At 44.9% G+C, this 19,925-nt stretch overlaps 1 protein-coding gene across 20 annotated transcripts in view; it reads left to right on the top strand.

The window, feature by feature from the left end:
• LOC121603733 (protein hairless-like) overlaps positions 1-19,925 on the top strand; it is a 30,820-nt gene that overhangs the window by 8,406 nt on the left and 2,489 nt on the right. For 19 of the 20 annotated variants that reach the window (XM_041932905.1, XM_041932903.1, XM_041932901.1 and 16 more), the window contains exons 4-5: positions 16,525-16,671; positions 16,772-19,873. In XM_041932905.1, coding sequence (XP_041788839.1) covers positions 16,525-16,671; positions 16,772-19,873 — 3,249 coding nt within the window. The remainder of the gene's footprint in view (positions 1-16,524; positions 16,672-16,771; positions 19,874-19,925) is intronic. The other variant, XM_041932921.1, reaches the window with a different exon arrangement.

Here is a 19,925-nt window from a genome sequence, read left to right as displayed (position 1 = left end):
ATCTTAAAGGTTGTTAGTGTACCGACCCGTCGAATCCAACATTTCTGGTCCGTTTAAATTGAAGGTCTGTACTGTATTGGAACATTTTATTTATATACAGTCCGCTCCCGAATTTTGAAGCAGAAGGGGGGCGATCTATTCAAATTTTCAGAGTGATCATGAATGTTGGTTTAGTTAAATAAAACCTCGTACACATTTTTGCGTTGGAGTGGTTTTGGAGTGCCAAACAAAATGCCATTTTCCATCTCTCTGTTTTTATGTTCGGGCCCAATTGGGCACTATCTTTGCAACGCATTTGCTTGCTGTTCGATGAGAGAGGAGGAGAAGGTACGTTTTGTGTGCGTCACGATTACGTGCGACCACACCTCCGGCCACCTCTCGATAAGGTCACCGCAACCATATGCCACACATGCAACTTCCAACCACGTCCATCTATTTTCGCCGCTGGAGGCTGGTTCGGGGGCGATAAGCAAGCTCGGACTGACGTTGTGGTGGTGGTTTGTATGGTGCGATTTCGACTCCCTCGTTTCTTAGGTTTCCAAACGTCTTGTCCCAGTCGCTTATCTCTTGACCGTTTTGGCTTTGGAAAGGACAGGAATACGCTGGTTTTTGGGGAGGTGTGTGTGACTTTTTTTACTTTTGCCGCGATGTTTGACGTTTCACTGAATGTTAAAAGGTATATTAACAGTACGCATTTGGACGGTGTTTGTTTTCTTCTAGAATTCTGAGATCCGAGCGCCTAGGCTAAAGTCCACTAACATGTCGTTGTAATCAACGCACAGCGCATGCTGTCGCGAAATCAGTAGGATTTACGGGTTGCGTTTAAATTGGTGATCGTCTAGCATTGACATCAAAACCTCTAGCAAGGCTCTGAAATGCTGATGAATGGTTTGTGCGAACGCGTCATTTTCATACCGTTGTGGTAGTACGCATGGAACGTGAAACAGTCACGATCTATTGCGTTTGATGTGTAAAGCTAAGCAAATTTGACAACATGCTCTTAAACACTATTCCAGTGTGCTACATTGGGGTACTTTTAAATGTGACGTGTAGTGAGTATATTTCTGGGAAATTCCAATAACATTTCAATCCACCTCACAGCACAATCGCAGCGCAGCGCACCGACGCTTACCGACGTTTCTCGGTTCCATACGCCGCTTTAGCCATTTGAATCACTTAAGTGCGATCGCGTAGGTGGGGCAGAACACTGTGCACTTATTTCGTTCGCCGGACTCGTAATTTACACCGCTCTGGAATTAGTTCGTTTCGCTATCGTTCACTTCTTCTCTATCTTTGCGGTGTGGTGAGAGGTTAATTTAAGGAGAAAAGACAACTAATAGAATTAAATCAGTCACACACCGCCGTCTCGTCCGTTTTGGAATGTAGTGTAGTTTATGTGTGTGTGCGTGTGTATGGTTGTAAACTTGAAAAAACAAATTTCAAAGAAAGTAAAACTATAGTACGAACTTGCATTACGGATTATTGCTTGCTATTGCTATTGCTATTATTATTATTATTGCTATTACTCTAGTGCTAACTATTGCTTGCATACGGATGTATCACACTATATCCATATAAACAAATATGCAAAGATTGCCCATTTCTTTAAGAAAATATATTTTTGTTGTTGTAAAACATGAACAATCTCAAACCTGAATGCTTACCTAAAAAAAAATATAACTACCATACGCTCAAATATCAAGAATGGCTCGTGCTCGTTGACTTGTTCACAGAGCCGCCAGCACTGCTACCTTATATCGTACCATTCGCATCCCGGTATACGGCTGGAAGTTGTTTGCGAAGCGTAACGGAAGTGATGGTAGAAAACATTGGAGGAGCAACGAGGGCGTGAAACAATGGCACATAAGTTAGGCGCGCAGGGAGGCTTCCTGGCTGACGAGCAAGAACAATATACCATGGGAGAATATTAGTATGCGTGAGAGAATTAAAACGTGCGGCCGCGGTCAAGCATACGAATTTTGCCCCCTATTTCTCTCCTGCGCCTGTTGGCTAGCGGGGCAAACCTCCGTGGCCCGCCCAGGAGGGTTTGATTTTTACCCCTTAAGTTGGAAATCGACAAAGCTTGCCAGAAATATTCTCCACGTTCCTGTACGCTAGTGTGCGTGTGTTGGGTGAGGAAGAAAAGGATTGCTAGGGGAAGGCATTAGGAAAGTAGAGACTGGAAGAGACTCGAGATTCCCGAAAATAGAACATAAAACACACAATGTCTGAGGTGTATAGGTGTGCTCCATTGGGAAGACAATAGAATTGAGGCTTTCCGGCACGAACACTATATGCGACAGGAATGATTTGAGCCGTATTTTACATTGTTCTAAGCACCAGGAATGAAATAATAAGCATTGTTGCATCTTTTCTTATGCATTGTATTACTATAAATTAATTATTGATTGCTTTAATTGTCTCTGTGCTAGATTTTGCAGAGTACATTGCAAATAAAACTATCTGGAAGTGCTATAATACCTTTGCATACAGCATCGCCATGTCGTTATAATCCCCTCGACCGATGGGAGGAAAAGTCGTGCCGTTGTTCACGATCGACCGTTTAGAGGATGAGTCGCTTTCAGCGCGCTGCCAGATTTTCCACCATTTCACACACGGTGACAGATGGTGAAAGTAACCGATTGGCTCTCGAAAGGAAAGCTTCCTCAGGTGTTTGCAGGAAATACTGAAGGAAAAAAATCCTCTCCATTCCTAATTATGCAATTAAACGTCGTCGTGCAGCGTATTGGCGCGAAAGTGCGTCTAATCGTCGAGACGTGCTGCGTCTCTTCTTTTGGCTATCTGCGCTTGACATTAGGCATGGATGCAGAAAAGTTTTTTGCAGATTTTGGTGGGACCATTATGATAATTTAATTCAACAACATTATTAGCACGAATTGATGGCCACTACTTTATGAGGATTGTTTTGTTGTGGTGCATTTTTCGTACATTTTTAGTGAATGTGTGTGGGAAAGCAACCTTAATGAGCACATGTCACAATTAGGAGTATTATTCCTTTCGTTTAATTATGTACGTTTTACCTATTACGTTGTTGAAAAATTATACTAGCGATAACAGAGTTGTGGCAACAGTTTACACCAGAACAAGAAAGAATACAAAACATATGTTGCACCGATGTATCAGATTGTCAAAACTCTGACTGTTGGTCGTACTTTCTCTCGTAGCATTGTTGTGATGTTGCAAAATGTGATTATACTGTAGGTAACCGCTAACTGGATGTGTTTTAACTGGAGTGTTTTTTAATTGGAGGTTCGCTAACTGCAGTGATTCTCAGTTAAAGAACACTTCAACGTCAAAACATGAAACATCCGGAATCGCATGAAGAGAAATTTGTCGCAAATGTGCATTTTTCACACAAATTTAGGGTCTTTTGCCTATGTTTACTATTATGCCATCACACGAATTACTATACTTTATATCAAAATGAATGAAAAAAAAAGTTGGGTATGCTTATTCCAGTCAACGCCAATCAAAACAATCAATCCATAGAAGCGTCACTCAAGTTAGCGAACGTTGTTCGTTAACTGGAGCTTGTTTACCTCTCAGTTAGCGGTCATCTACTGTATATACAAAACATGAATATACTCATAACCTATATCACTAAGACTTTGAATCGTTACACCAGTGTTTAGGTAGTGGTCAGGAAAGGTAGGTTAAGCGTATGTTTTTATCCATACGCTTAACGTATGTTTTTATCCAACAGGTTGGTAGTAGTAAGTACGACCAACAGTATCATACCGTCCCAAGTGACATTTGTGGATTTGTGTGTGATCAAGAGTGCTAAAGGGCCAAGATTTGGTGTGTTCGTAAATTAGACTTTCTTGTATCGATGGACGACTAATTTGCATTCATAGCTTTGATTTTTGATGAAAAACAAAAGTAAATTTTGTGTGCCGCTATTTTGTAAAAAAAATCGGTATTATTTAAGTATAAAATGGCTACAAGACCAACTATAACGATAGAACTCACCATTTTCGAGCGAATCTAGAAGAAAGCAACAAAAAAGCCGCATCACAGTGGATTTTAAAGTAGTTTGTAAGGAAGTTTATGGCTCCAGTTTAAGGGACTTTGCTCGAATTCCCGGTTATACGTGCTCGAAAATCTAAATTGGGGAGCCTTGCTCTGATTAATCGGACAAATAAACTGTTTTTGTATTCAAAGCACAACCACAGCACATCATCACAGAAAGGTATAGTGCGATCAATCAATCATGTCCCCAGCTATAACTATTGGGCTTAACACCTGCGTTTTTAGTTCCCTCTGTTATGTTTTCTTGTTGTTTAAAGTGTTTAAAAAGTGAAAAGCTCCTCAAGTCGACGCAAAGATGCAAACAATCGCTTGGGGGGGGGGGGGGGGGGGATGTAAGATGGAAAGAAACAAGGGCACGGGTTAGAGAAAGAGCGAGAGAGACACGGAGAGAGGGACACAACGATGATGGTGACGATGACACCAACTAAAGCTAGGAAGCAAGTGGCTTTAACGAATAATGGGTGCACCTTTTTCTACTATTAGAGTTGAGCATAACTACCCTCGTTCCCTCCAAACCCTGTGCCCCGCCACACTCTACCATTGCGAAGGATAAGATAAACGCGATACGCGAAGCACAACCGATACAAAGAATAGCCAGAGAGAAAGAGAAAGAATGAAGGTGAGCGAGTGTGGCTCGTATGAAAAGAAATATGACCAGCCTTCTAAAGTAGGCTTTGCTGAACAGAAACATTCGTTGCTTGGGCTGGGTAGCGGGGGGAAGAGGAGAGGAGGGAGGAGGCTCTCTACTATTGGGGAGCAATGTTTTGGTATGAAAGAGAGCGAAAGATGGAGAAATGGATAAAGAGAAAGAGAGAGAGAGGAAGTTGCAAAGAGAATAAGAGGGAGACACACACGGTTGGGAGAAAGAGTTTGAGATGGATATTCAACTGATGACAGGCGCAAGATTAAGATGAAGATTGCTGGACTGGGGGTAGGAAAGTAAAGTGAGGAAAGAGTAGGTGAAAATAGAAGAGTGAGAGTGGGAGATGGGGGGACGAAATTGGGCTCGTGCTACATTCCACTTCCACCCTACGCCACCACCACCAACACTGCCACCTTTTGCTCGATCGCTCCTTCTCATCTTGGTGGTGATCGTACTGCTCGCTCCTTTCGTACACTTGCTTTATATGGGGGCTGGGGGCTGAATGTGTGTGTGTGAGTTTTCTTAATTTATTTGCCCGTCCACTCTACGCGATGTTTCTCCTCGGGTTTGTTACCTTCTTGGATTTGAAACGATCACCAACAGAGAAAGATGTCGAACAGCGGGATGGAACGAGAAGGAAGATCTGTGGCACGCGCTGCATGACACACAGAGAGACTCGAGCACCCGGATCCAGAGATCTTGCGAACAAATACAAGAGCCGGTGGTGGTCGTGGCTCGTGCCAAAGCCAAAGATCGCGGAACCTGGAGAGCACTCCTCCCTTCATCGGATGCTTCCTCCTTTCGCCTGCGCCTGGTGGTGAACCAAAGATCGTAAGATGGGAAATGCAAAAGGACCGGAGTCGCCGGTCGCTGCTGGCTTTGCTACTACTTTTCTCTCGCCGGTAACGTTTTTTTCTCGTTTCTCTACCTTCTGCTTCCCTGCTATGAGTATGGTTTTCTTTTACCTTTTGCCTTTGCTTTGTGCCAAGGCTCCAAATAGTGCTCGACGCAATGACACGTCTGTCGCTGGCCTGGTGGCTGGGCGACTCCCAGCTTTTCAAGCCGTTTGGCCTACGGTTTCGCGTTGCTGCTCATCTCCATGCGATCTCACCTTGCGAATAATAGTGTGCGAAGAAGCAAAACAAAACACCCTTTCCCAACAAGGCATTTATGCGCCCCATTTTTCTGGTATTTAATCGTACGGAAACGTTTTGCGAAGAAAGTAACAGACCCGATGGTAAGTGTTTTTGGAAGTTGTGGTAGGGTTCTAACAAACTACTATCGCATACTGTTTGTAGAGTCTCTTTGTGTAGTGTGGTTTGGTTGTAAACATAAGGCAATGAAATTGTAAGAGACAACGTAATAAAGATCTATAAACCATTCATGTGAATGGTGTTCGTTGAAGACAAGGGGATAGAGATACGATTAAGCACCCCATCACACCACCTTAGCGAGTGATTTGGCATTTTACAGGATTTACACACCACTAATAGAAAATTAATGTAATGTAAAATGCAATTGCAGATGGATTAAGAAGCCGAACGGAATATTCAGTATTTTTAGCATGCGCGTCCTTTGTGACTCTTTGTAGAAGTGGGGAAAAAATGAAGATTTTTCTGAATCTGAATAATATTATGTAGCACAATTAACAAATTTTCTAAATTTCACTATGATACAAAATATGTTTTTGCGAGTTTTTTTTTTGCTTTGTAAGCACGCGCTCTCGTGTATTTCTCCAATCGGTCCGAGCGGAGTAAGGGAAAACATAAATTGACCAAGACCGAGACTGTTTGGGGCGCTCTGCTCTGCGGTCCAACAGGTGTGTGTGCTAAGGCAATAAAAGAGATGCCAAAGAAGTGCTTTAAAACGGGGCACGTACGATCACGCTAGGCAGGCATGAAGGGTCGGCATACAAAGAAGAAAAGAAAGATAACTTTACAACAACAGCCGCCACTGCCGGCCGTGGTCATGGTTGTTGGGCGGCGGTAAACGCTCCACAGACGATTGTACACTGTAGTAGCGAAATGAAGAAAAAATAGTTGCTGCAAGCTTGGCAGGGGCTCCTTTAAAATTGGTTTCAGCCAAGTTAACAACAACAACAACAACGACAATAACAACAACAGCAGCAACAGCAAAAAAAGCTCCACTCGGGTCTCGTGCGCGGGATGGAAATCTGAGTGAAACAGAAGGCAACGACGACAGTTAAGATTACCGTCAGTAAGGGCCGATGAGGAAGGATGAGGGGTGGGTGGGGTGGGGTGTGTGATAGTGCAAGAGAGGGGGAATGACAGCAGCAGCAACACCCAACAGCAGTCAGTCAGCCACAGCAAAAACACAAGACACACACAGAAACAAAAACTAAAAAAACAACCATGATTGGGGCACGAGCGCAAAATGTTTCGGTTCGTAGAACACACTTGTCTCGGGCGTGTGCGCGCGCCAACTTGGAGAAAACTGTCCGACCCTTCCCTGTTTTGCCGCCGTTTGGGAGTACCGAGGTCTCTGTATTGCGTCTTCAAATGTTTTCTTCATTCACCTTTCTCCTGTTTTTTTTTTGTTACTTCTCACCCTCCTAACGCTGTGTTTGTGAGAACGGTGAACTACTAGTAGTACTACTATTCGGTAAGGAAATCGGGCTTGATTAGGAAGTTTTCCTTTGCGAAGCATATCATCGAATGCAAGAATGTACAAAAATATGTTGGCGATGTTTATGTTCTATGGTTGTATCTTGATAATGCCGCAGATGGCACTCGAGGAACGTCTTGCTGTAGATAAATAATTAGGCTATATGCTCACTAGAGCAATCGAACACGTGCTGTGCTGAACTTGGTTCTGGTTTGTTTGTATCAAGGCAAACACTTGCTTTACTACGTTTATTGTTTGCATAGGGACATGTTTATGTAAAACAGTGCACCGGTTTCACTTAACTCCCCAGGATCGGATTTTTTATAAAGGAAATTATTTGTTTAAGTTAAGATCCGATTGTTGTTGATCGAGCTCTGCTCGAACTAATGTACACATTGACGCTGTTATTTGTTCACATTACATGTTTGAAACCTCAGTTATGTTTCATGTTTTCAACTTTCATCAAAACAATGCGAGTAATAACGAAAAAGGGCGATCATTTTTCCATCGGTACTTGCTTGTGAAAGAAACCGTGTCCCTAGAGGACAGGGGGTTGGCCAGTAAAGGCGATAATAGTATAGGAAGGAAAACATTTGTAACGCTTTTTCGAAACAACAATGTATCATTCTCTCCGTCTCAAGATCTTCGTTCTTGCTGACTGGGGCTGTGAAACTTTTTACGTGTAACTTGGCAGGGGAAAGCGAGGCAAAATGGGCATGTTAAGCTGTTTACTGAATATCCCTTTGAATATACCACAAAACACAATTATTCTTACATTATTGTAAGCCTACGCCATTTTTCTATGGATTAAAATTGCCACCTAGAATGAAAACAACTTAAAAACATGAAAAAACTGTAAAATAAGTGTTGAAGTTTTACGAGGAGCTATTTTGACACACGGAGCCAAAATGGCCATAGCCCTGGGGCAAAATGGGCATATGCAAACAAACTGTGAAACGTCAAAGCACTGGGGCAATATGGGCCACAACAACTGCACCTAGGCAATGGTCTATGTTTTTGTGCACGTTCCGTGAAATGTATTCTCGTCCTATCTTTTGTTTTGCTGTTCAGGAAAGCCCATAACATTCTTCCAAAAATATGTTTTCAAAATTAAAACAGTTTTTACACGTTTTAATCTTCGTTAAATTCCAATATTTTGAAGCTGTGCCTGTTATCATTAGTGTGGCGACAAATACAACACAATAGCCTCACCAAACGCCATGTGTCATAAGCATCTGCCCATTTTGCCCCACGTGAAGCATTTTTGTATTTTTTTTTTGTTATATTAGTAAAAATACGCATTCAATCTCCTTGCTTTATTGAGACAAACTGTATAGAAATATTATGACTTTAAAAATAAACAATGTGAAACTTCCACGCATCCCTGTGACATTGGTTTAAGCTTATTTTCGAAGTGGCAAAAATTACATCAATATGCTACTAAATCTTATTTTACATTTTTCTTGGTTATTTTTTATGAAAGGGTTATGAAACTTACATGGTGTTCATATGTTCATATGTACTCTAATGAATACATTTTGAGCATAGGAATGTATGTTTGTAGTGAAATAATGCTTAATTAGAGGGTGCCCATTTTGCCCCACATTCCCATTTTGCCCCGCTTTCCCCTACGTTGGAATCGTTCTCAGAAGTTGAGAATAACAAAAACCATATAGCAGTCTGGTGCAGGTGACGTGGTGGCTATCATGGCGTTGTTGCTAGTTTTTTGCTGACTCTTGTACAGTGGAGGACTGCCCCAACATATTCGCGATTGAAACACTGTAAGTGTCCGCACGCCTTATACTGCAATTCAGTGCAAATTACAGCAAACAAACTATGCTGCACCTGTTTCTTGCTCGAGGATCATGTAACTGAAGGTTAGTTTGAAGTTTCTTTATGATGGTTATGGTTTCCTTCATTCTGCTAGAGGCTGACTATTGGAAGGTGCTATACGGCGTATTGCAATTTGCACATTAATCTCTGTTTCCACACCGCACGTACACCGCAAAATAGCACCTTGAAAGGGGAAAATTTTTATTTTACTTTTTTTTTCTTCAAAAAATGGTTTTGGTTTCTTTTCTCTTCTTTTGGGGCACAAGACTGCAAACAAAAAACAACGCGCGAAAGAGAACTAGATTTGAACAAGGGAGGAAGAGCGAAAAAATATGGAGGAAAAAAGGTGCTTGGCCATCTGCCGCATATTTGGTGTTTTTGTCGTGTGCCGCGTAGGGAAATGTACGAAGGAGAGATATTGGAGGGATCATTTGTGGAGCGTGCGTGCGTGTATGTGTGTGTGGTTGAGCGAGAGAGATAGAAGGAGCCAGCGAGCGAGAGAGGACGAGCGTGAAAGATGTTGAAGAAAACAAACCCTCACCCTCCGGAACGAACATACTACCCACACACACACATCACACTCAGAGCACAAGGGCCAAGTGTTGTGTTGTAGCTTGTGAAAGGGAAGGCAACAAACCTAGACCATGCTCGACCAAAAAGGGGTGCACGAAAAGGACACATGCAATGCTTCAGCACGAAAACAGACGCGCCGGTACCGGAAATGCCGGGGAAAACGTTCTGAAAAGGGCTTCCAGAATGTTGGTGCAGTGGTCGGAAGAAGGGCACGGTGAAAAGGGACGGCGGGACGGCGGGGTCGGTGCGAACGACGCGTCGGTTTTGGTTCTGCTTCTTTTTTTCCATCCGGTATCGAAGGGAACATACACCCGTTTCCACTACACCGTTTCCACCCGTTTCCACACTGCTTACAGTAGGCGCGCGCGCTGATATTTGATGGATATATGCAAGCGAGCGTGTATGTGTGAGTGTGTGTGTGCGTAAATGCAGTAATGGTAGTGCTGTTTTGTAGGGTGCGGTGCGGCACGTTTGCTGGTGGGAAATACGTTGGGAAATTGGGGCGAAAGCGAAACAGAAGAACATGCACCCGCTTGTAGGCGATCATCGGTGTGAGCGGGATGGAACGAATGAACACAATGATGGTACGGTGCAGCGGAATTGGGTCCATTTTGTATGTGTGTGTGTGTGAGAGTGTGTAGCTAGCATGTATAAAGTTAGGCAGCGCATTATTTTAACAACTATGATTAAAATATTATTTAATAAAATCGCGATCGTATCCGCCTCAGCATGGTCTAGTGTGCGGTTAAGAAATAGGTTTGGGTGGCAAACACGCCCTTTGGTGCTGTGCACAATGCACGGGATAATCTGCAGAATGTTGGTTTATGCAAACTGCTATGGGGAGTAATCTATTAGCGTTTTAGCGTCTGGTTCTCAAACAAGAGCAATAGAAATGTGTACCAGCCGCTACCGTCAAAAAGACAGGTCGTGGTCGAACATTCCGACAGCGCATGCATGCTGAATAGTGGTAACAGAGCAAGATAAAAAAAGAAAGAGAAAGGGAAATGCAGATGTCAGCTAAAACGAATGAGATGACTTACTGTGTTTGTGCAGCGAAGCTGGACGAGGGGTGCCGTTTGTGGGAGCAATCGGTGGGTGTGGGTGTGTGTCGTAATGATTGTGACACGCGCGCGCGTTTGGTGTTTGCACTAAAGGTTCTACCCTTCCCCTATTCCCCCTACCCACTGCTTGTCCGAGGGAAATGAACGGGTGGAAACGAACAGAGCACGTATATAAAATGAATATGACGTATGTGTGTGTGTGTGTGAGAGAGTAGTAAGCGTGTGTAATCAATGCTCTGTGCGCGTGGTCACACACAGGAGGAGGGTTATGCTGCTTTCAAAGGCGCTGTGTTTGAATGGACGGAGAACGGAAAAGGGGTGGCCGGGGTTCGTAAAAGGCACTAGACCGGTAAGGGCACACTGCTGCTATATGCTGCTCCGTGGAACGTGCCTCTGCAAGGGAACACGCGTATCCAGTACCATTTGGCCGGTGGTACTACACTACTTAAGCGGTGGTAATAGAGAGAAAGCGGAACAGATTTTCCTTGGTGCGCGAAAGAGACGACGAAACGCACAGAGTGCGCCCGCTGGTGGTTGGAGCGGCGGCAGTGAGGGAAAGTAAACTTATTGTTGATGTTTTCATTACCTACGCCTTGCTTTTTACAAGGGACGCGTGCTCGCTTTATTGTCTAGTTCATCCCCATCCATCCATCCACACTAGCGGCGCTCTCTCTCTCTCTCTCTCTCTCTCTCTCTCTCTCTCTCTCTCTCTCTCTCTCTCTCTCTCTCTCTGCGGTAGTAAGTTTATTTTCTTTGCCTATTTGTCACTCTACTGTTTTGTTGATCGTAGTTTTTAGGATGTGTCTCTTCACGGCAGCCATCGAGGCTGGGGAATGTTTTCTGTGCCATAGATCCTCAAAAATATCCTCCTCTTCAGGATTACGCAACCAACGATCATATGACTACCTTTTTAAATTGTAACGTTAATGTTAATCCTTGCATGTATCTTCTTTTTGGCGTAGCGACCTAGGCGGGCATGTCGCTCTATATGGTCTTTCGAAACGTTCTACCGAGCTAGTAACCTGGCGCAGTCGGATTAAGTCCTTTGCTACGCGTGGCGACGATCCTGTTTGGAGTTGATTCTTTGCGATCTTGTAGACGCATCGATCGAATTAACCACTCATACTTATGACATCTATATCTTTCCTTTGGTAATTCATACAGGTGAATGTAGTACCAGAGTGCTTTTATTGCTGTCCTAGCTGCATCTGTCAACCTGTTGGCGGCAGTGATTTATCTAATGTTTGCCACTAATTGTTTCTACTAATGTTTTCTTTTTTTAACAAGGCGGCATGGAAATGTTTGTTCAAATAGTATGCACATGGATTAGTTTTATAATGACACATATAGAATAACTCCCCTACCTGGGTTTGTGAATTTTTTGTTGATTATCTCAATATGGTGCGCAAAAACAGGCATGACTTTGTACAAAACAATGCAAACACATAATTGAAAAAAGCGATCGTGCTGTATGCCGGCAAAAGATTGCAAAAACGAAAGATATATTATCAAGTCCTTTTTCAAGATGAAGATCCTGTACGTTTCGAAAAGCGAATAATACATCAAACAGGCAAATATTGCGCACGTTACTGTGTTTGCTTATGCTTATGCGTGGCTGGATTAAATCTAATGCTACCGCACACAGCCCGAAAGATTCCATTCACCAGCAGTCCATACGAAACGGTGAAGGAGAGAGGAAGGAATATACGTGCTTCGTGGTTGCGGCGTGAGGTGTGAGGAGGGGCAAGGGTTACTGCTATGGTAACGGCGTCGCCGTAGTGTATATGTGTGTGCTGGTGGAGGTTGGTAGTAAAATCGCACCCGTGCCTCTTTGAGAATGTATAATGTAGGAACGCTTTCAGCCCATTTGCCGTTTCCTTTCGCGCTGCAGCTAAAGTTGCTTATGTTGCTCTTCTCGCGACCGCAAAAGGGCACGTGCGCGCAACTAAAGGCGTTTAGGCACGAGCCACCACCGTTCTCCTGCATATGTGTGTGCTCGCGCGCGCCCCGCACGATAAAGCCGCGCGGAAAGAAGGGAGATGGGTGAATGAGTGCGAGCAGTACAAGCATCGAGAGGAGAGAGAGAAAGCGGAATCGGTCTAACAAACCCAAACAGCGCAGGACAGCAGCAGGGGCAGCAGCAACGGCGGCAACACACACGTTCGTTCAAAAGCCATCCCCGCCCTTCCGCTGCGCAGTGCAACGATGTACGGCAAACGATCTCTTCGCGCGCGTAGGCTGGTGGCCGGCTTTTAGGCGAATGCTCTGGTTATGCTTTGTCCCGGTCTGTCACCCGGGCGTGGAGCAGTGCTTTCTTCTTTTGCCTTTCTGTCTATCCTGCGCTACTGTCAACAGCGCACACCATCCATTCCACACAGGGCGAGATGGCTCGATCGTGTCGCTGAGATGACGATTGACGATAATGACGGTGATGATGATGATGATGATGATGATGACGGCAAACAAGCAGATGCTGGCCGGTGTTCAGCTGTGGTGCGCTGCCATGCAGACAGCTAAAGCTTTATCCTGTGCCTACTTTTACAGCAAAGTAAGCAGGCAAACATCTCTAACCTCGCACCACTTTTCAGGCCACAAACAGTTTTTTTGTGGCAATGCGTAATGTTTTTGTTGGCAAATTATGAGTGGTGCAAGGTAGCAGCGTTTGTAAATTGATTAATGCTTATGTAAATGTAAATTGATTAATGCAAATATATCCTTAGTAATTAGCATAAAAGCAACTAGCGCTGGCTTGAAGGCATTCACCGTCGTCTCCCCGGTTTAAGCGATACTCAACGCATGCGGTTACGGATTTACGGGAATTTCCTCAATTTACAATTCTTCTAATTTGGCTGGTGATTGGATGTCAAGTGCTAGATAAATGGCGTTTTTTTGTATTTTAAAAATAGTTATAATTCCTGCCTAATAAAAGTATCAGATTGCGGTCTTTACAAGCTTATTACTGTAACAAGCTTATTGACCAGTAAAATTGTCTTATCAACTAACGCTACGGTAGAATATTTAACCTTCCAGTTTTTTAATATAATAGTGAAGCGCCGAAGAAAGGGTATAGGTAAAGGTATTATATATCTAGTTGAATTTGCACATCATCACTAATATAGAGATTCCTTTTTGATATATGACCGATCTAGCGCGGTACGAATTTTGCTTAAATTTAACAAATCAGCAATGTCAACCTCTTGCACTAAAAGCATTCCTATGAAGCTTAATAACGGTTCCCAATACAACGTTGTTTACGATAGTCAAGTTCATCAGTAACACTACGAGTAAAGGACGCGCAAAACAACACATCCTCTACCTATTCCTATCATATTATTCCATAATTCGATAACTCGATAGAACATCTTTGTTTATAAGTTGCTTGTAGTGTTGATTGAAAGTGAACATACGGTCGACCCTATATCCTACATCGTTTCATTCAAGAATTAATGCAACCGACTACAAATGGTTGAAGAAGAAACATAATTTAGTAGCCTGAAGGCACTCATTCAATGATCGTTTTATTCGCCATAAAGCTGCAGAAACATCGACAAAGTTAAATGAGCATTCATGAAAGAAAAAGTAAACGAGCGCGCTTAAGCCTCCTCCGCACGGGAAGATCTGTAACATTCCCATTAATCGGGAGAAATTCGTTGGCTGGTGTTAACCCAATCAAACGCTTCCCCGAAACGCTCGAACCCGAACGGTGCTGCTGGGGGCCATTTTGGGTGTGGGCAGATGATGATGATGATGATGATGATGATGACGACGACGACGACGACGACGACGATGGCGATGATTATATGATTTGATCATCTCACTTCTTTCCACCGTTTAAAGCAGGCGTATATCTTGATCGCGGGTGTCTCTCCAATGTTGGCAAGTGCCTTTTTATACTCCTACGATTGATCAACGGTACTGGACGAAGTTCTGGAATGCATGGAGAAGAACCGTATGGTGGCGGACTGCCTTCTTTCAATCCGTATCAACTAACCGGAAGAGTGTCTCCCACGAATTGTGGCCACACTGTAGACTTTGTGTGCGTGTGTCTATTCTTCATTCTTTTCCACGTGATTTCTCTAATTTGAAGTTTTTTTGGGCGTAATAAAACGCATTAGTGGACGAGATAATGCGAAGCTTGTTCCTTAATCGAGTGGAATGGATTTAAATGAATCCGATATGAATTGCGACTGGCTTTCCCACACTATGGTTGTAAAATATTGCCACTAGCTAAGTCATATATTCTGCAGTGAGGCTCAAATGATGAACATATCCGTACGGATCAGTGTACAATTCAGTGTCTTCGTTCGTTATTATATCATGATGCTGTACGCTTTACTTAAATAAGCTTACGAACTGTTGCACGAACTTTATGCTATGCAACTAAACGAAAAGTACATTAGTTTCTTCGAAAGCTTGGAAAATTGGCTTCTATCGCATTTGTGTCATCCATAATCAAACTGACTTACGGCGACCAGTTAGTTGACAGACCCTAAAGGCTTGCGTAGTCTGCGAGGAAAGCAATGCAATGTAATCAACAGACATCGCTTCAGCACTCATCGGGGCGCAACTGTAGTGGAAAGTAGTAGTAGCAGCAGCAGCAGCATGGTCCTTTTGACTTGGGCTAATTTTCTGTCAGCTCTTATTTTCAGCGCCACAGCACACTGTCCCGTTAAAATATCTCTTCTTTCGCTAAACAATCGGTCAAACCCACTCCACAGTCTATTATTGTGCTACATTACCGAGCTTATATGTGTACTGCAGCAGCGAACCCGGTACTCAACATAATGCTGCATAGAAATAGAGCGTGTGCAGATACGTTGGGATAGGCTTTTTTAGATGTCGTATTGGAGATTGTTACATTCAGTTCGCGCTTGCTCGGGAATAAGGTGTTTTTTTTTTGGTTAGATCTATGATAAAAATGGTTTCTTTTTGTTGAGTTTTGATTTCTCTCTACCTTCCCTGCACCCGCCATTGTTTCGCTTGGCGAATGAGCGATAGAAAGGACAAAAAGCTTCTTAATAGAGTGAGTAATGTTGAGGAAAAGCCATTTCTAGTTCTTGCTGGTGAAATCATAGTAAATCGTTTCCGTGCAGCACAGCCACACATTCACAAACAGGCACAGTACGGGCTGAAAAACAATAACACATGATCGCGCCGTTTGCGCTTGAGGGCGGAAAAACAATAGAGAAAGGCGATACACACTCTAAAAGCGACACAACAAGTGCTTAGGAGGTGAAATATGCTTGTTGTTTTTTCTTCTTCTCAAACTAACCAACCACCTTCACGTCACGGCTGAAAATGAACGGAACGTGCAGCTTCTTTTGTTCCGCGGGAAAGCACATTCCTTAAGTAGATGCGTTTGCTCTGTACTGTTTGTCGGTTTCGGTTCGCTGCCGCATGATTGCGTGATGGGTGAATGTTACAGATCAAGTGTGATACGGTTTGCGTACGCGTATGCGTACTAGTTCGCGATTGCGCGTTTGTAGAAACTTCTTTTTTACTTACTGTGGCCCAAACGTATGTACACACATCCGACTGGCACATTAAATTCCACCAACAGGGATCTCCAACGCATTGCTCTTAAGTAAACATATGGCAACTAGCGGTTTCACATATGCTTTATAAATTTCCTTTGTGCAGTACAATTCAAAAACAATTCAATATTGAACTTAACAGTCGCGCGACTTAACAATGTTATTGTGATTGGTATGTTATTCATTTTGGAATCTCTTTTTACAGATGGAAAATTCATCCTGGAACTTGCCCGTGCACGAGAGGGTGAAAAAACCAGCTGGATTTCGGTTCCGCGTAAAACTTATTGGCCACCGACCGTTTCCTCTACCAGTGCCAACTTTCATAAGCATGAAAGTTCTACTTCACTCAGCTGTAAGTGTTGATAATACTATTCATACTAAAGCAATTTAACAACCAATATAGCATAATTTTAACAACAATATAACATTTTTTTAATATCCCTCTCTTGCAGTTTCAGATGACAACAGCTCCATCCAGTCTTCGCCCTGGCAGCGGGATCATTGCTGGAAGCAGGCGAATCCTCGTCCGAACATTTCGAAGGAGCTTTCGCTTTACTACTTTCGCCCGCTAAAAGCACGTGGTCATCTAACGCACGATACCCGGTCGTGGTGTCGGCGCAAACGACGCCGTCCTTACGACTCCCATCTTCCACTGGAAATTAAATCAAAGCCTCAAGCGCAAAAAACAACAACAGTGGAAAATGGAAATGCCAAGAAGGATGATTCCGAACACAAGGAGGCGCAATCGGCAACTGGGCAAGATGGTGAAACCACCGAGAATCTACGGGATAAGTGCAATGGCACTACACTGATGGACACATCTGAGGGGACAACTGCAGCGGGTGAAAACAATGCAAAGAAGCGGAAAGGCACAAAGCAGGATGAGCCCATGGTGGGGGATGATGATCACAAGCAAAGCAATGGTCATCATCCGCCAGCAAACGGCGGCACACATTGTAGACCTCCCCGTTGTAAGCGTCCCGAGGGAAAGGATCTAGCTTCAATCATTAAAACACTGGTCGAGCACCAGCAAACAAAGTCCATCAACGCCCCGGGAGCTTCTGCTGGAGCAGGTACCGCAATTGGCCCGTTTCGTCTCGGAACAATACCAGAACGGGGGAACAGTACTAGCTCGACAAGTTTTCGCAGCTCTGTGTTTGCCAGTTCGGCCGCTTCGCAGCATGTTTCTCCACGCAAAAGAATCTTGCGGGAGATGGAGAAGGTTTCACTGGACGATGCTGGTAGCTGTGGCACGAGCAGCACCAAAAGATCTCGTCCGAAGGCAGGGTCCGCTGCAGGTACGCCTGTCATTGTGACGGCAACAACTGCAACGCCCCTGTCGACACTGACCACGAATGGTACGGGAAGTCCGCTGAATGGTGGCCCCAGCAGTGGCAGTAATAGCAGCAGCAGCAGCAGCAACAGTAACAGCAAAACAAACGGACACCTTAACGGTTCTGGATCTATTGCTAACGGTACAACCGGGGCCGGTGGAAAACAGCCAATTAATGGTGCTGGAAGTGGCATATCTCCTGTTACGAATGCTGCTCCTCCAGTTCCGGCTCCTGTATCAAGACCATTTAGCAGTTATAGTATAACGTCACTGCTGGGGCACAACACAAGCAGTAGCGGTGAAACATCGTCCTCTGCGAACTTCTCCCCTGCTGATGCGATGCAACGCAAAACGGACGTATCGGTGGCATCGGTCACATCAACAGCTAGTCATAATCTCTATCATCATCCGCAGCATCCACTGTCACCACACCACCAGTATCAGGGATCACTGTACTTGGGGAAGGAACCGTTAGCCGTTGGCTCCAAATCACCTGTAATGGCGGAATCCCTCAATCACGCACATTATCAGGGCCAGCTTGGATCTACTCGGTACGGATATGGCGTCAAGAAACGGTCCCCTAGTTACGGTGGAGGGGGTGGCACTGCAGCATCTCCTGGGGCTAACTCCGGAGGGAGCAGCGTAGATCCGTGTGGTAATACGATCCGTTCCCCAGACCTAAGTCCTAGTCCTGAGCATCATCATCAGCAGCAGCCGCAGCATCAGCATCAGCACCAACAGCAACACCAGCAACAGCAGTCGCATACATCTGCGCAACATTCACATCATGGGCTGCATCATACGTCGGGTTCTGCTTCATCAGGCGGATTTTCACGCTACCGACAGCACCCGTACGGTGGCAGCCCAAGTAGCTACTCGTCTGCACCCTCGTCTTCCCGTTTTTCCCCTTCACCGAGTACGAACGATTCAGCGACTACACCACCATATTCTGGATCAGTTGCTGGTGCAGCAACGGGAGGTGCACGATCGGCAATTTCCTACCGGCCTGGTTACCAGCTTGGTGGAAGCAGCAGTCAAGGACATTCCCCTCCTACCAGCAATGGGTCACCGCAGCATTATTCTCGCGCGTCACCATTAAACTTTGGCCGTGGAACTCAACAGTCACCTCCACCACCATTGGGATCGCAGCATCATAATCGTACTGCCGGTACGTCCTCATCGCCCCGTGCATCTCCAAGTAGTGGTGGCGGTGGCGTAACAACGAGCCACGCTTCCACACCAACGTCTGCTATGGCCTCGCTTACGACTGGCGCGTCACTAGGTACTACCATACGAACGGTTCCGAAAAAGACGGCCGCTTTGCGGCAGCCATTTTCCGGTGGACATTCACCTTCCTCCTCCTCACCATCGCGCGAGCGTTCCAACTCGAACGCTTCCAGCTCTTCACACAAAAAAGATCTCCACCCAGAAGGGTCGGACTCGGTTGATGGGGCTTCTTTAAACCACTACGGCACAACGCCCTCCTCGCCCGCCGGAGTAATAAGACCGAATACGGTAATCGCATCGCCAACAGCGCACCATCCTGTGCCGAATGCTTTCTATCCCCTGTATCAAGCCACTCAGTTGGGCGCGCCCTCCTCATCTTCTTTGATGAATGCCGCAGCCGTGGCAGCTGCTACCTCTTCCGTTCCATTCCATCCCGCGACACTTACGTACTACCAGCAAATGTACACTGCGGCCACAATGGCTGCATATCGCACGCCGCTTTGGATGCACTACCCGGGGCTACCGGGGGTGGCACCGCACGGTCCACCGCACGGTCCACCGCACATGATACAACCGCATCATCAAGCCCCGCCACCTTCATCCGTCGCGCCAAACATCTCCTCAGCTGATCGACGTCTTATTGATCGGAGTCCACCTACTCCACCACCACCGCCACCACAGCCCGCATCTGGATCGTCAATCACGGATCCTGCAGAATCGCAACGACTACAACATTCCATCCTAGCCACACCTAGCTCAACAGCAGCCCTCAACTATAGCGTCACGGCACTTTCCTCATCCTCGCGCGATATCATCAACGGTGGTAGTGCGTTTACGTCACCGAGTGGATCGAGTTGGCCTACAGATGCTGTCGGATATCAACATCATCCCGATCATTCCGCTCGTTCGACTGCTGCAGTATCGGGGATAGCGTCGGCAACCGCCAAAGATGAGACCAGCAATGGTGAGTGCAATGAAGGACTGCGATCGTCATGTAAGATTAAGAAATTACTAACATCTTTGCATACTTCCTTATCAATTCCCAA

This window comes from Anopheles merus, chromosome 2R (genome assembly GCF_017562075.2).
Source record: "Anopheles merus strain MAF chromosome 2R, AmerM5.1, whole genome shotgun sequence".
NCBI lineage: Eukaryota > Metazoa > Arthropoda > Insecta > Diptera > Culicidae > Anopheles > Anopheles merus.
Note: the sequence above shows the minus strand (reverse complement) of the source record. Positions and strands in the feature narration are given on the sequence as shown.